General features: G+C 39.4%; 1 protein-coding gene across 8 annotated transcripts in view; it reads left to right on the forward strand.

The window, feature by feature from the left end:
- DNM3 (dynamin 3) overlaps window positions 1-16,062 on the forward strand; it is a 693,285-nt gene that overhangs the window by 222,800 nt on the left and 454,423 nt on the right. For all 8 annotated transcript variants that reach the window (XM_058310135.1, XM_058310136.2, XM_058310139.2 and 5 more), the window contains exons 7-9: window positions 3,006-3,148; window positions 10,339-10,474; window positions 13,113-13,180. In XM_058310135.1, coding sequence (XP_058166118.1) covers window positions 3,006-3,148; window positions 10,339-10,474; window positions 13,113-13,180 — 347 coding nt within the window. The remainder of the gene's footprint in view (window positions 1-3,005; window positions 3,149-10,338; window positions 10,475-13,112; window positions 13,181-16,062) is intronic.

Genomic DNA, 16,062 nt, shown 5'->3' on the forward strand with positions numbered 1-16,062 from the left:
AAATTACTAAAAGGACAGTGCCCAAAGCAGAAACATGCTCATTTAGGAAGGTGAACAGGGACATAAATTTTAGCATGCATTTCCTTACAATGTGTAGTTTAAGAAGTTAAACTTGCGTATCTCGAAAAAGTTGGCCTCTTGGAATATCAATCTGTAGTGTTTATAGGTTAGATTTTCTGTTAGAAGTTTTTATGGTTTTGTGTAGGATTGGTTTGTTCCTTACTTTAAAATCTTCAAAACAGCAAATCCTAATTAAGGACTCATTGATCTCCACTCATCTAAGAAGCTTTTCCAGATAACCCCTTTTCCCACAGCAGATAGAATTGTGCCCTCTGCCTTCTTCCCTTCTATGTACTACACATTTCTTCCATAAAAACTCAGTGTACTACTTGCTTACACATTTTCCTTCTCCTATTGGAGATACGCATAATTGAATGCAGGGATTTGTCTCTGAGTTTTGATTACTTTGACACAATATGGTGAGTAGCTTTCCCCCTAAAGGAGCATTTGTGATATATGTGTATCCCTTTGAGGTATGCTTTGACTTTTATCAATGAACTTTAGTCAGTCAATTAAGCATCTATTAAATGTTTTGATTGTTAGCTTCTTAAAGGTATCAGTAGAGGCTAACACAATAGTAGGATATGTGTAACATTGTACTCAACCCATTTGAGCGAAACAATTGAAGTGTTTTAGATAAAATGAAAAACAATGGTGTACCTCTTTTTTACATAACAGAAACTAATGTAAAGTTTATACTTTTTAATTAAGGGAAGATGAGCATTTGGAAGAGACAGTATGAGACGGTAACATGGTGTGTCATTTGAAAAATATGAGTATATTTTAGAGTACAGAACAATGGTTTGCCATGGTATTATTCTCCTGCTATATTCAGCATTGGTCAAACTTTTTCAGATTACTGCTTTTACACCAGTATTAGCCAAAGAAAAACACAAATAAGCTTTGAAAAAAAAATAGAGGAAAATCAATATATAATTAGAAAGATAAAGTTGTAAATAAATTGTAGATTCTGGAAAAATAGAAGATGATTGACCTTTTGGTTATTATAGGTGACCCCCAATTTATCACATATTTAGATTCTAGATGACTGACTGACAGATTATATAGTTGAATGAATTTTGTATTGATGATTTCTCCTTTTCCTGGATAATCACTCTCTCTTCATTGCTTCAAGGATCTCTGTACTATGCTGAAACAAGGGTCATTTTATTATTGAGTCAATGTGTACTAAGACCTCTGACCCTGAGACAAACACTGGAAAAGGACATGAGGTTTTTGAGGACCTGAGAGGAATGTCATTGTGGCTAGAGGGCAGAGAATGAGGGGGCAGGTAGTAGGAGATGAGGTTGGAGATGTCGGCCATGTCTGGGGTGCTGTGGTATATGTAGGCTACCTGGGGATTTTGGCTTACTTTAGGAACAGTGGAATCTCATTAAAGGGATCTGAGTAGGGAAATAACATGATCAGATATGCTTTAAAAAAGATTACACTGGCTTTAGACCAAGAGTATATATGAGAAGACCAGTTAGGAGTCAAAGTGAGAAATGATGGTAGCTTCATTTTAGCTAGGGACAGTAGAGATGAAAAAAGCAGTGTTGAGAAATGTTTAGGAAAATCAAGAACTTGGTGACAGATTTGAAGTCTGGGGGAACTGAAGTCAAGGACTACTCCTAAGTTTTCATTATGAAGTCACCAAGATGGAGATCCCTGAAGGGAAAACTATGTGCTCAATTTTGGACATACTGAGGTTGTGTCAATGGCACATTCAAGAGGAGAAGTCAAACAGGTGATCAAATATATCTTCTTGCAGCAAAGTTAAGAAGTCTTTTCTGGAGATGATAACACCTTTGCTGCCACAGGTTTTTGGATGTTTATTGAAGCCATGAGTGGAATGAGATTACCTTAAGAGAGAGCAGAGGGTGAGAAAAGAGGTCTAGGGCTCAGGATTTAAGGAATTTCAACATTTAAAAATCTGGTAGAGGAGATAAATTGTTAGAGATTTTGGAGAAGGAACATCCAGAGTTGTAGGAAAAAAATTAGGGAAGCTGGGGTCATGGAAGCCAAGAAAAGGTGTTTTAGAAAGCCAACAGTAGCCTATAGTGTTGCTTTGCTATTGAGATATCTGAGAAGCAAAAGATGGAAACCAAGTATTTTTATTACTTTACCAGCTAGTTTCTCATCATTACTATTACTGTTAGATTAGGGGGGCTTGTCTCTTGTGACATTGCTTTTGAGAGTGCAGTCTTCTCCATTCTTAACTGAATTGTAATAGAAAACACATAAGGAGTAAACAGTCTGGGTTTATATTCCATCATGTATTCTTGTTCTTAAGTGATCATGTATTCTCGGCTGTCTTGGAATTTTTCATTATACTCAATATAATTTTTCATTATACCAAACTTGAGGTACCAACAGATGATCTCAGTGGAAATACCAAGTAGATGGTCAGGTAGAGATAGCAATAGCAGAGAGGGCTTTCCCTTGCTTGTTGAAGGCACAGGCCAGTGACCAATTAGGGTTAGACTGAGGCCTAGAGATGGTGGTAGAGGAAGCACCTGCCTGAAGTACAGACTGGAGAGAAAGTCAACAACTGACAGATACCAATGGCACTCTTGACTACTTAAGCTCCACAGTGTTCTGAGAATATTAGGCAGCATCATTTCTACCACATACTAACTTAAAATCTTAAGTGATCTGACAAATCAATCCATGCTGAAGTGTTATTGTTGTGAACCTTATTAATAACATTAGCTGCATTTTTACAGGATGTTCTCAGACTTAAAGAGATAGTTCAAGAAAGTGACCCTAATGGAGGGACTTTTGAGCAGCTCTATGGGGTAGTGGAGGAGATAGTTGGAACTTCTTGCCAAACATAAGCATGATTTCAAAAACTTCGAAAGATTAGGAAAACCATGAAGACCAGTTTTTGTCTCATGAGTTAATTTTCAATGTATTACATGTATGTATGATTTTATTTTATTTAGCAACTTACCAATCACATTCGAGATACCCTGCCAAACTTCAGGAACAAACTCCAGGGACAGCTGCTCTCCATAGAGCATGAAGTAGAAGCCTACAAAAATTTCAAACCAGAAGACCCTACCAGGAAGACCAAAGCATTGCTGCAGTGAGTCCTTACCTTGTTCAACATTTTAAACTAATTTCTTTAGTTTGCAGACTTAGTCTGTTTGTCTTACTCTTTTCTAGGCTTAACAAGAGAAACAAGGAAAGTATATGAGGCTCTGTGTATGTTAATCAGTGACCCTTGAAACTTTGTTTTCTTGAAAAGCCATTGTTCTCTTACTCTTTTATTATAAATTTAGCCACTTGCCCATCCCCATGACCAATTTCATTGTGTTTGAATAGTCTCTTATATTTTCTTTGTAGTTACCATGGAGCTTAAATATAACATCTTAAGTCTTAACAATCTTGTTTGCTTTTATACCAACTTAATTTCAATAGTATATACAAATTATGTTCTTATACCTCTCTGTTCCCCCACCTTTATGTAGTTCTTGTCACAGATTACATATTTTTGTGTCTAAAACCATGGATTTATCATCGAATTTTATGCATTTGCCTTTGAGATCCTGTAGGAAGTAAAAAGTGGAGTTACAAAACAAAAATACAATAGTACTGGCATTTATATTTATCCATGTCATTACCCTCTGTCGTAGTTTGGAGCTGTATATACCCCAGAAAGACATGTTCTTAAATCTAATCCTTTCTTGTGGTTATGAACCCATTGTAAACAGGACCTTATGATGTGGTTACTACACTTAAGAAGGTGTGGCCCACATCAGTCACAGTGGGTCTTAATCCTATTACTGGAGTGCTTTAGAAGTGGAGTGCAATTCAGACACAGTGAGAGAAAGCCACAGGAACCAAGAAGCTGAAAGCAATGGAATCTGTAAGAGAAGGAAGAGACTAGAAGAGGCTGCCGTGTGCCTTGCCATATGACAGAGGAGTCAAACATTGCTGGCAGGCAGCCCCAGAATGCTTGACTTCTAGGAAAGCATCTAGGCATTATCTTGATGATACCTTAATTTGGACTTTATTTTAGATTCAAAACTCTAAGTTAATAAATTACCATTGTTTAAACCAACCCATTTCATGGTATTTGATTGAGAAACTAGGAAACTAAAACACCCTCAGTGACTTTTGTCTATTGCCCATTTTCTTCAACCTGCAGAACTTTCTTTAGCATCTCTTGTAAGACTGGTCTAGTGGTTGTGAACTCATTCATGTGTAGTTTAACTGGGAATGTCTTAAAGTCTCCCTCATTTTTGAAAAATGGTTTTGCCAGATATAGAATTCTTGGTTGGTATTTAAGGTTGTTTTTTTTTTTTTTTTTTAAAGATTTATTTATTTGTTTCTCTCCTCTTCTCCCTCCCACCCTGGTTGTCTGTTCTCTGTGTCTATTTGCTGTGTCGTCTTTGTCCGCTTCTGTTGTTGTCAGTGGCACGGGAATCTGTGTTTCTGTTTGTTGCGTCATCTTGCTGGGTCAGCTCTCTGTGTGGGCGGCACCATTCCTGGGTAGGCTGCACTTTCTTTTGCACTGGGCAGCTCTCCTTACGGGGTGCCCTTCTGGCGCATGGGGCTCCCCAGAATGGGGACACCCCTGCGTGACACGGCCCTCCTTGCGTGTATCAGCACTGCGCATAGGCCAGCTCCACATGGGTCAAGGAGGCCTAGAGTTTGAACTGTGGACCTCCCATGTGGTAGATGGACGCCCTAACCCCTGGGCCAAGTCTGTTTCCCTTTTTTTTTATTTTTAGCACTTTAAATATGTCATCCCACTGCCTTCTTGACTGCATGGTTTCTGATGAGAAATTGGCAGTCTTTTTGAGGCACCCTTGTATGTGACGTGTTGCTTATTGCTTGCAGTTTTCAGAATCCTTTCTTCATAGTAGGTCTTAGAAAGTTTTATTATAATATGCTATGGTGTGAGTCTTTTTGACTTTATCCTACTTAGAATTTGTTAAGTGTCGTAAATGTATATATTCATGTCTTTCACTACATTTAGGAAGTTTTCAGCCATTATTTCTATGAATAGTCTCTTTGCTTCTTTCTTGCTTCTCCTTCTGGCACTCCCACAATGCATATATTTGTACACTTGATGGTGTCCCACAGGTTTCTTGGCTTTGTTCTCTTTTCTTTCTTCCTTCTGCACTTCAGACTAAAAAAATTCAGTTGCCTTATCTTCAAGAATCAGTGCCTTATCACTGAGTTTTTTCTTTGGCCAGCTTCAATCTGCTGCCAAACCCCTCTAGGAAATTAAAAAATTTCTGTTGCCATGGACTTCATCTCTGTCTGGTTCCTTTCCATAATTTCCATCTCTCTTTTGATATTATCTTTCTGTCCATCTGTTGTTTTCCTGATTTCTTTAATTTCTTTGGAATATTTAGGACCATTTTTTAAAAGTCTGCCTTGTATATCCCAGGTCTGGTCTTCTTCATTGATGGTTTCTAATGATTTGATTTTCCCCTTCTCCTGGCCCATCACTTCCTGTTTCTTTGCATGTTTTCAAACTTTTTGTTGAAATCTGGACATTTTTATATTTTAAGGTGTTATCCTGGGATTTAGATTCTAAGGCATCTGTCCTTCACTTGTATCCAGCTAGTGTTATGACAGAGCTTTCCTTGAATGCCAGGAGCTAAAAAAACAACAAGACAAAAAAAATCAAGAAGGAAAATGAGAAGATTGACTTGTGCAAGTGCTCTCCCTCAGGGCTCATCCTGAGGGTGTTTGGAGAATAGCTGCAGGTCAAAGCTTAAGGTCCACCCTCATCCTCTCTGCACATGCATACCTCTTGTCTGGGGCCTGCACATGTGGCTCTAGAAATTCCCCTGTTTACATCGTTACAAATGTCTCCATTTCCCCAGGAAACAATTTCTTTATGGTCCCAGGCACTGCACTCTGTCCTACAGCCAGAGCCACTTGACTGCTCTCTTTCATGGTGTTCTGTAGGAGAGCTCTGTGAACTGCCTCTACAGCAGGGGTTCTTAACCTTTTTTGTTCCATGGACCTCTTTGCCAGTCAGGTGAAATGAATACTACTGTAGTTTATTTATTGCATACATTCATAAGGGAAGAAAATGCTAGATTGCAGTTAGAGGTCAGAGAAAATAAAGATAATATGTTGATTTTTTTTTTTCAATTCAAGCTCATGAACCCCCTGCAATCTTTCCATGGACCTCTTGGTCTGTGGACCCCTGGTTAAGAACCCCTGCTCTACAGGGAGGACAAGTTCTGGGGTGGAAAGTCCCTCAGGCTACCACCTGACAGATTGGACCAGACAGGTATGCATGTTCCCAGTATGTGTATGAGGCTTATTCTGCTTCCCCCAGAATAAGATCAGAGATTTTCACTGGGAATGTGGGCTAGTTCTGTACCAAGCTGGTGAGGGGTTAGGGGAGGGGTCATGGGATTCTAATGCTTTTAAGTGGTCTTTTTCTTGATTTGGTATTCACCCTGTCACTGCAGTCCTTTAACTATTTTCTGGAGCTTTGAGAAATATATTTCTGCCAGTTCTTCCTGGTTGTTTAAAGCTTCTGTGGGGGATAAAGCCCTGAAGCATCTTACTCTACCGTCTTGATTAGGGTAGTTCTCACCTGTGTGCATTCTTTTCAGTGGAATAAGAACTAAGTTCTTAATCAGAAAAGTATGGACAATCAGGCCACATTTAAATTACTTTTTTATTTTTCCTTTCTGGTAATGATTTTAATGTAGCCCTTCAGAAATATAAATGTGAAAACTATGGGCATCTCTTCAATCCCCTCTTATCTTCAGGTTACCAGATTTATTTCTGAGTGCCTGTGAGGTAGGATAGCAGAGTTGTTAGAGAATTACCATCTCATTATGTCTTATACTTTTATTTTCTCCCTTGTTGCCTTCCAGCCTCATCTTTCCCTTTACCCCTTAGCTGCATTGTGCCCTATGTCCCTCTCAACCACAAGACTCCCTGACCAGCTTGCATTCCATGACATCTGAGGTCCACTTTCAAAGATAATGCTTACTACCTCTTATACCACCTTTATCCCTCTGGAGTCTTGACACATCAAAACACCATTAAGGGAAGTCGATGTGACTCAAGTAATAGGGCTTCTGCCCACCATATGGGAGGACCTGGGTTCAGTCCCTGGGGTCTCCTGGTGAAAAAGAAGAAGAGAAAGGTGCTTACATGGTGAGCCAGTGACTGCGTGGTGAGCAAGTGCCCATGTGGTTAGCTGAGTGCCCATGTGGTGAGAGTGCCCATGCAGTGATGCTGAGTGAGCCAGTGTCTGTGTAAGTGAGTCATGCATCAAGATGATGATGCAACAAAAGAGAGATGAAGGGGAGAGTCAAGGTGAAGCATAGCAGAAACCAGGCACTGAAGTGTACAACTAGCAGGGAACCTCTCTCCACATCAGGGGTCCCCAGGATTGAATTCTGGTGAACCTTAGAGGAGAAAAAATGAGAAGAGAAGACCAAAAAGAGAAACAGATACAGAAGATCACCCAGTGAATGGATACAGACAGCAGAAACAGCAGGGCAGGGGAAGGGGGAGGGGAAGGGGGGGAATTAAATAAATCAATCTTTTTTAAAAACCCCATTAATGTGGCATTTAAAATGCACAATGTAAAACAAACAAAAATAAAATGTACAGTGTAACTCCTTTCTTTGTGGGGAGATTGCTAAATACTCAGATTATTTAAGTAAAAATTGTATCATCCTATGTGCTCCCATTTTTTAAAAACTGTAAGATCATGTGGAGGAAAGAATTTTTCCTTGGATCAACTCTTTCCTAATTCACCCTTTCTTTTTCTTCTTGTCCTTGATTACATTCAATTTGCAGAGAAAGGAGTTATTTCTATTTAAGCCTTAACATGGATGCTGTCTTAACATCCAGCTAAACCATTCTTGCAAAGATTGGGTTTACCTATATGACTTCCTTGGACTTAGATAACAGAATTTTCTATACCTAGCTTTTTCCCTTATAGGAGGCTTATTTAGCTCCTTTTTACTGCCTTCTCCTTTCAGACCACCCTCCCTTCCTTCCTTCCTTCCTCTAACCTATTTGTGTACTTCACTTGATGTCTGGTTCTATGCTATCTACTGGGGATTCAACAATAAATAAGATTTTTGTTCTTAAGATGAGTTCACAGTAGAGCAGGGAAACAGTCATATAAGCAATTAACTGTGTTAAAATTGGAAAAATGCTCTGTTTCTGGTAACTATGAAATGTTAAGCGAGCCCAGATGATGAAACTATTGCATTTGAGGAAGAATGTGAGTTCACAGAGAAAAAAGATACTTGAATGGGATCCTGAAATATGGAGAGAGTTTTTCAGGTGGAAGAGGGAAAGAGAGAATAGTGTGAGCTTTGGTGCACTTGTTCTAGGATCACTAAGTGAGCTCTGTGGCTGGAGTGTGTCTATGGGAGAAGGAGTGTCTAGAGATAAGAGTTTCTAAAATTTTCCTGTGTTTTTGTGTATATGTCATATATATCTTCACAGTCTTAAAAAAAATTAGATTAATATTAGCATATGCATGGACATAGCTAAGCCTAATTATATTTCATATTTTCTGGAAAATAGTCGCAGATTTTCTGGAATAATTGCAATCAATTTTAATTCATCCATGATTTTGATGAACGAGAATTTTAAAAATGCAAGTTTTAGATGGTTTGGATTTTTTCCCATGAGTTATTTTCAGTATGTCAAAATTGGAGTTTCTAAACCTAGTAATCACAAATGCAAATAGTTATTTATCCCTATATTGTTTCTTTGTTTTTTTCACCAACCACCATATGATAATTCAATCTTCGAAAAAATATTTATTGAATGCCTGGCATATGTTGAGCATGGGAAGATAAATAAAATGTATGGTACTTGCCTTTAAAGAAGTCATATGTCTAGACAGAGAGAACAGGCAATGGCTATATATACTCTAAATGGTATTCTGGAAATACACTGAGGAAGCAGAGGAAGGGTCCTTGATATGGAATGGTGGTCGATAAGGTTACGGATCATGCAAGATTTCCTGGAAGAATTAATGCTTGAGCTGAGTCTTGAAAGACAGATAGAAATTTGCCAGGTAAAGACACAAGAGACAGAGAGAATGACCTTCTAAGCAGAAAGAAAGAAAGTGTGAAAGCACAGGGAAATAGTACATTTGAAGAACAGCAAATGGCTTCCATGTGGTTGGCTTAGAAGGTGAGTGTGTATGAGTGATTAGAGATGGGGCTGGAGAGACAGCCAAGACTAGGCCTTGAAGGATCTTGGGTGATGTGTTAAGGAGTTTTGATTTATTAGTTGGTGGGGAGCTATTGAAAATAAGTCTAGAGCTAGTTGTGTAGGGATATATTTGTCTTGGTCTGGCAGAATGAGGTCTGTCCTTGATAAGGATAAACCTGAAAGCAGGATGGCCTTTAAGAGGTGGTTTCAGTAAGCCCAGAAAGGTTAATGGGGGCTACCTCAATGTAGAGTCAATGAGGATAAAGAGGAAGAGGTTGTCTGAAGGATGTAAAGAAGGTAGAATGATCAACACTTGGTGCCTCACTAGACACGGGTGTGGGCAAAGAAGGAAGAGTGCAGGATGCCCTCTGCATGCCTGATTTCTGGCCTTGGGTTGGTAGTGCCATCCACTGTGAAGGCAAATTCGGGAATGCAGGAGAACAGGCAAATTCGGAATGCAGGAGAAAAGTTTGAGGGGTTCAATTTTGGATGTGCTGAGTCCACGACAGCTAAAAGCAGACATGTTCAGTAGGCAGTTGGACAAATGGGCCAATAACTCATATTAGAGATATGCACTAGCAGTAAAGGTTTGCAGAAACCAATTTCTTGGGCACTTGAAGCTAAGAGTGCACGAAGTTGCCCAGGGCAATCAAGGAGGAGAGCCTGAAGCTGGGATGCTTGATGGAGGAAGAGTAACTCACAAAGTGTGACGGGGCTTGGCTTGAGCATTTGGAACACTAGGTAAGTGTGATGTTATAGGAGCCAAGGTTCATTTGTCTATTCTGTGTAAAGTTCTATTGCCTAACTTTAATTCTTAATTAAAGAATTCTTTATATACCATTTCATGATTGTAACCAAATGGACAGAATGCATTTGATACAGATATTGAAGCTATTCTAATTAAATGTGTAAAATAAAGCTAAAGTGTTTTTCATTTCTTTTAGACATTTAATTAGAATAGAGTGCAATGTTAACTCTGCCAGTAGGTGCCACTAATAACACCAGGAAAAGAATTCTAAGGCATAACTCTAGTAAATTAAAATAAGAAATGCAAGGCCTTGTAACTTAACTTGAATTTTTGTTTCTCTTTCAAAATCATAGGATGGTTCAGCAATTTGCTGTGGACTTTGAGAAGAGAATCGAAGGGTCAGGAGATCAAGTAGATACGCTGGAACTCTCAGGTGGTGCTAAAATCAATCGTATTTTCCATGAACGGTTTCCTTTTGAGATAGTAAAGGTTTGTATCAAATGTTTTTTTTTTTTCCTTTCATTTTATTTCATTTCTGTAGTCTGCTTGACATAACAGTAGATAAAATATTAACTGAGTGATATGGGCCTAAGGTAGTTCTTTGAATAAAGGCTTCCATACTTAGGTAAGGATATTCAAGGAAGAAATATTTTCTTACCAATGGTTCTGACTATTTGGTGGGATTTAACTACATTTCAAACCACTTTAACAATATCCTGTGATGTTTATTTGTTGTCCAGTTAATTTAAAATTATTGAGCAATGACTGTGCCAAAGTTCTAGGTGACATTGATCAAGACAGAAGAGCCTTGCTTCTCTAGAGAGGAATGACAGAAAATTAACACACAGATAAAATAAGAAAACGTCAAGTGCTATATAGTAACAGGGTGTGAAAGAGAGAGTTTGAGTGAGTCACTTTCCATGGGATGTTCAGGAAAGGTCTGAGTAGGGGACATTTAAACTGTGACCAGCATAGCATGAAGGAGTCAGCCATATAAAGATTTGGGGAAAGAGGCAGAGAAGCAGCCTTGGGGGCAGGACCCTAAAGCAGTAATGAATACAGCATATGAAGAAGCGACAGGTGTGAAATAAATTCAGAGAGGAAAGAAGTGCCCAGTTTATGTAGCGTTTTCTAGATTGTGTTGAGGCATTTTTGTTTAACAGTGGGAAGTCAATAGAAGATTTTAAGCAGGGGTGTGACCTGATTTGGTTAATAATTTTGAAAGAATTTTGCCTATTGAATTGTGAAGTGCCAAATGTGGGTGGATTCAGGGAGACAAGTGAGGAAAATTGTAGGACAAGAGAAGGATAGGCTCAACTTTTTGAGGAGATGCTTATACAATTTTGGGGGCCCCCTTTAAGGAAAAAAATTCAAAACTAAATTCACAATCAGGCTTAGGGCCTTGGAATAGGCTTGTGTAAGGGAGAAACCCTGAAACTTAAGCTTCTTTAGGTTCACAGTAAAAACACCTCTGGGCAAGAGAGGAGAGAGATAAATGGATGGATATGGGATTTTGGAGGTAAGGTCAATAAGACTTGAATTGATATGGGGGCTGGGAAGAAGAGAGGAATCAAGGAAGACTCCCAAGTTTTTGACTTGTACAATTGAGTATATGGTGGTGCCAATCAGAGTAGGGAAACTGAAGGAATGCCACATTTTTGTGGTGATATGAATCAAGAATTCTATTTTGGACATGTTAAATTTGAAATGTGTAATAGACAGCTCAATAGTTTTAGGGACTATATTACTTGCCTCACATACTGAAGCAGGTGCTTATATCTTGCTGTGGGAGGCAAATGAATAGTTTCATTAAAATGTGCTAAGTAAAGTAACAAACATCTGCACAGGGTGCTCTGGAAACACAGGCTGCAGACATAAATCTGAGCCTAAGTGTATAAGGGAGCCTTTTTTTTCTGTGCTGAGTTTTGAAGGGTAAGTACTTAGTTAAATAAGGAAGAGATGGGGTGGAGGAGGAGGGTGTTCTAGGCAGAAAGATCAGACGTACAGGCTCTGAGCTGTAAGCCTTAGGATGTAGGTAGAGAACTGACAAAATTCATTGTTCTGTGGCATAAAGTGTGAGGTGAAAATGAGTAGACATTGAGACTTAAGTGGCCAAGTCTCAGAAGTCAGGGGCTAAACTGAGTGTTCTCTTGATAACCTTCCAGGTCTAAGTTCTGTGACACTTAAATTCTACTTCCAAATAAATTTTTTTTAAAAGATTTATTTTATTTATTTCTGTTCGCCACCCCCCCCCCCCCCGCCATTGTTTGCTGTCTGTGTCTATTCGCTGGCAGCACTGGGAACCTGCATCTCTTTTTTTGTTGCATCATCTTGCTTCATTAGCTCTTCGTGTGTGTGGCACCACTCCTGGGTGGGCTGTGCTTTTTTTATGCGGGGCAGCTCTCCTTGTGGGGTGCACTCCTTGCACGTGGGGCACCCATACACGGGGTGCCCCTGCGTGGCACAGCACTCCTTGCGCACGGCAGCACAGCGCATGGGCCAGCTTACCACATGGGTCAGGAGGTCCTGGGGATCGAACCCTGGAACCTCCATATGGTAGACAGATGCTCTATCAGTTGAGCCACATCCACTTCCCCCAAATAAATTTAAAGTAACTGGAACTTCTGAGAAATTTTTATACAGCAATCTATTCAGTGTTGAACTGGTAAAATATTAATTACTTCTGTTTTGAACTCAAGTGGTTAAAATGACCAGGGAGAAAAGACAGCCATACTTAACCTGAGAGCAGCTGTATTGCTGTTGCACATCAGGTGACACTCTCATTTATGCATTTGCCTGTGCTGTCAAATTTGTTATATTCAGCAATAGAATGAAAAATTTTATATTTCAAATGAATGACCGGATTTATGTGCAGAAGGTATCCTTTATGCATAACACTCCTTATCTATAATAAAATCCATGGTACTAAATCTCCCAGAAATCCTTTGAGTTCTGTGTTGCCTTAAACTTTATATAAACAGATGTTTTGACCATCTTGGTTTATGTTAGGAAAGACATGGATATCCACTTATTAATAACCAAATCATGTTGTTCTCATTTTTAAATATTCAAAAATATTATTCAAAGGAATTAAGGTTTATAACCATGGCTTATTTTTTACCTGCAGATGGAGTTTAATGAGAAAGAATTAAGAAGAGAAATAAGCTATGCAATCAAAAACATACATGGTATCAGGCAAGTGATTCACATTTTCCTTGTCTTTACATCAAGTTATCAAAATAGAATTAATGTTTGTAAATAGTAAGGTAGCCTCTTCATCTTCTGAAGAGAGTAGTATATAGGTCAGAGAAAGAAATAGGAAATACTAGTTTGGTTGAATGGTAATTTCCCGTATTGTCATAGTCAGTCTTTTTTAGTTAAAAAAATCTGAAACACTTAACTGCAATCAAGACACTGTGCTCAGCACAATAGGAAATATAGATGAGGAAGATATTTTCAAGGGCCTTAAATTTTAGTAACGGTGATCCCACATGCTCATAACTAATCATTACTTACACAAAGGAAGGATGGGCTAATTTTGGCTGGAGTTGTGGAGCAGGGTGGAAAAGATTAATAAGGGGTGGCTACTTTTGAGTAGAATCTTGCCTGTTTAGAGAATAAGAATGATTTTAACAGGCAAGGGTGTATTTTGTGTTGATAATGTGCTTGTGTATAGGTGTAGGTGGGGATACAAGAGCATGTGAGAGGATGGAAGGATGGAATGGAGGTGATTGAGGCTGTTGGATAAAAGAAAGGCCTTTAAAGTGGAAGGAGTAGTGTGAGTAAAGACATAGAGGATGGAAGGGGATCATGTATTTGCAAAGCAAGGAGGGAGTCATACATTTTTTTTATCCTCCCCCTTGCGGCTTTTTGCATGCTGTCTACTCTGTGTCCATTTTCTGTGTGTTCTTCTGTGTCTGTATTTATTTTTATTTATTCCCCCTCCCCCTGCTCTTGTGGCTTGTTTTGCTGTCTGCTCTCTGTGTCCGTTCGTTGCATGCTCTTCTGCGTTGTTGCTTGTCTCCCTTTTTGTTGTGTCACCTTGCTGAGTCGGCTTTCTGTGGCACTTGTGGGCCGGCTTGCACTTCGTGGCGCTTGTGGGCCAGGCAGCACTCTGCGGCGTGTGGGAGAGCTTGCCTTCACAAGGAGGCCCGGGATGCAAACTCAGGGCCTCCCATAAGGTAGATGGGAGCCCAACAGATTGAGCTACAGCTGTTTCCCATGTCATACATTAAAAATTTTTTTAAATTTTTTATATGTCTTTTAAAGCTACTTAGATTACATAAATGTTACATTTTAAAAATATAGGGGATTCCCATATGCCCTGCTCCCCACACTTCCTACATTTTCCCATATTAATAACATCCTACATTAGTGTGGTACATTCATTGCAATTGATGAACACTTTTTGAAGCATTGCCACTGAGCATGGATTATAGTTTACATTATAGTTTACACTCTCTGCCACACAATTCTGTAGGTTATGGCAAGATGTAAATGGCCTGTATCTGTCATTGCAATGTCATTCAGGTCACTTCCAAGTCCTGAAAATGCTCCCCTATTACACCTGTTTTTCCCTCTCCCTGCCATCAGAACCTCCAATGGCCATGACTTCCACATCAATGATATAATTTCTTCCATTGATAGAATCACAATAAGTCTATAGTAGAATACCAGTAAGTCTACTTTAGTCCATAGTCCATTCCCCTAATCCTGAGGATTCTGGGATGGTGTTGACCACTTCACCACAAATTGAGAGGGGGCTTTGATTCTATGTGACTGATGGATGGGACTCTCTTCCTTGAAGTTATAGACTCTCAGTTCTTGGTATGGTGGTTGCCCATCATCTCCTTGTTAGTTGTCCTGGATGAGTCCGATGAACTGAGGAGTAAGTGTTGTAACTCTGTTGAGATTCAGGGCCTACCTGGCAAATGGACAACCCAAGAGTTAAGTCTCTTGGACATACACTTACCAACTCTAGTACTAATTATAGGCTCAAATAGAAGGGACAGTAGAGCCATATGTTGGGAAACCACAGCTGAGTCTAACTCTGTCACACTGGGAGCATAAATTCCAAAGTAAGGCCTACTGGCAAGGGACCAAACTTCTGAGCTATCTGCCCTGGCTTTAGTGTCTGGATGTCTCCAGAACCCTCAGGAGCCCCACTATTTGGGGTAGTTTCTACTTTGGCTGTCAATGAGATCCTGCTGAGATGTGCATTAGCATAACCTCTGGTATGACCTCCCGACTCACTTTGAAGTCTCTTAGCCAAATAAACTAATTTGTCTTTACCTTTTCCCCCTTTTGGTCAAGGTCTTTTTCCAGTTGCAGTGCTAGTTGGTCCTTGGTAGTATCCTTTGATGCCAGGGAGGCTCATCCTCAGGAGTTATGTCCCACACTGGGTGATAAACAATCTGCTTCATTCTACAATTCTTATATGCTGAGATCGATTTAGAGAGAGGCTACATTTGAGCAACATGGAGGAGAGTAGAAGGATGTGAGGCTGGGAGGGTAGGCTGGGTAGAACTTGCAGCCTAAATTTCCCCTTGTATAAAATGTAATTATTCTAAGTTACTTCTGTTAAAAGAACTATGATAAGAAAAAAATGAGCTTAAAACCTACATTTTTTTTAGTTCATGTACAAAAATTTAAATGTTATTTAATGTAGTTATGTTAAATTGAGGTATCCAGAATTCATGTTAATAAAACTTAGCTTGCCTACTACCTAGATTACCTCATAGTAGGAGGTGTACTCTTTCGATTGTCAATTGTGTCTCTGCTTCTGACCATTGGGCCAAGTTGAGGCTGTGTTAGAAAAAAACATGAGAGGGCAAAGCTGTACAGAGTTGCATAGAATGGGTGATTTTGCAAAAGGAACTGAAGAGGGGCAGGGCTGTTCCTTGGCTGGGTCTGTTTGCTTGGTGCAGCAGAATAGACAGACACACCAAACTAGGCTAGGAAGGAAAAGTGGCTTTGTTTGCCAATGGGAGACTGGAGATGTACAGTCTCAAATCAGCCTCTCCATTAAGGGCTTTTTTTTAAACAGTTTTTATACCCTTGGAAACAAAGTAAGTTAA

This window comes from Dasypus novemcinctus, chromosome 13 (assembly GCF_030445035.2).
Source record: "Dasypus novemcinctus isolate mDasNov1 chromosome 13, mDasNov1.1.hap2, whole genome shotgun sequence".
NCBI classification, from domain to species: Eukaryota; Metazoa; Chordata; class Mammalia; order Cingulata; family Dasypodidae; genus Dasypus; species Dasypus novemcinctus.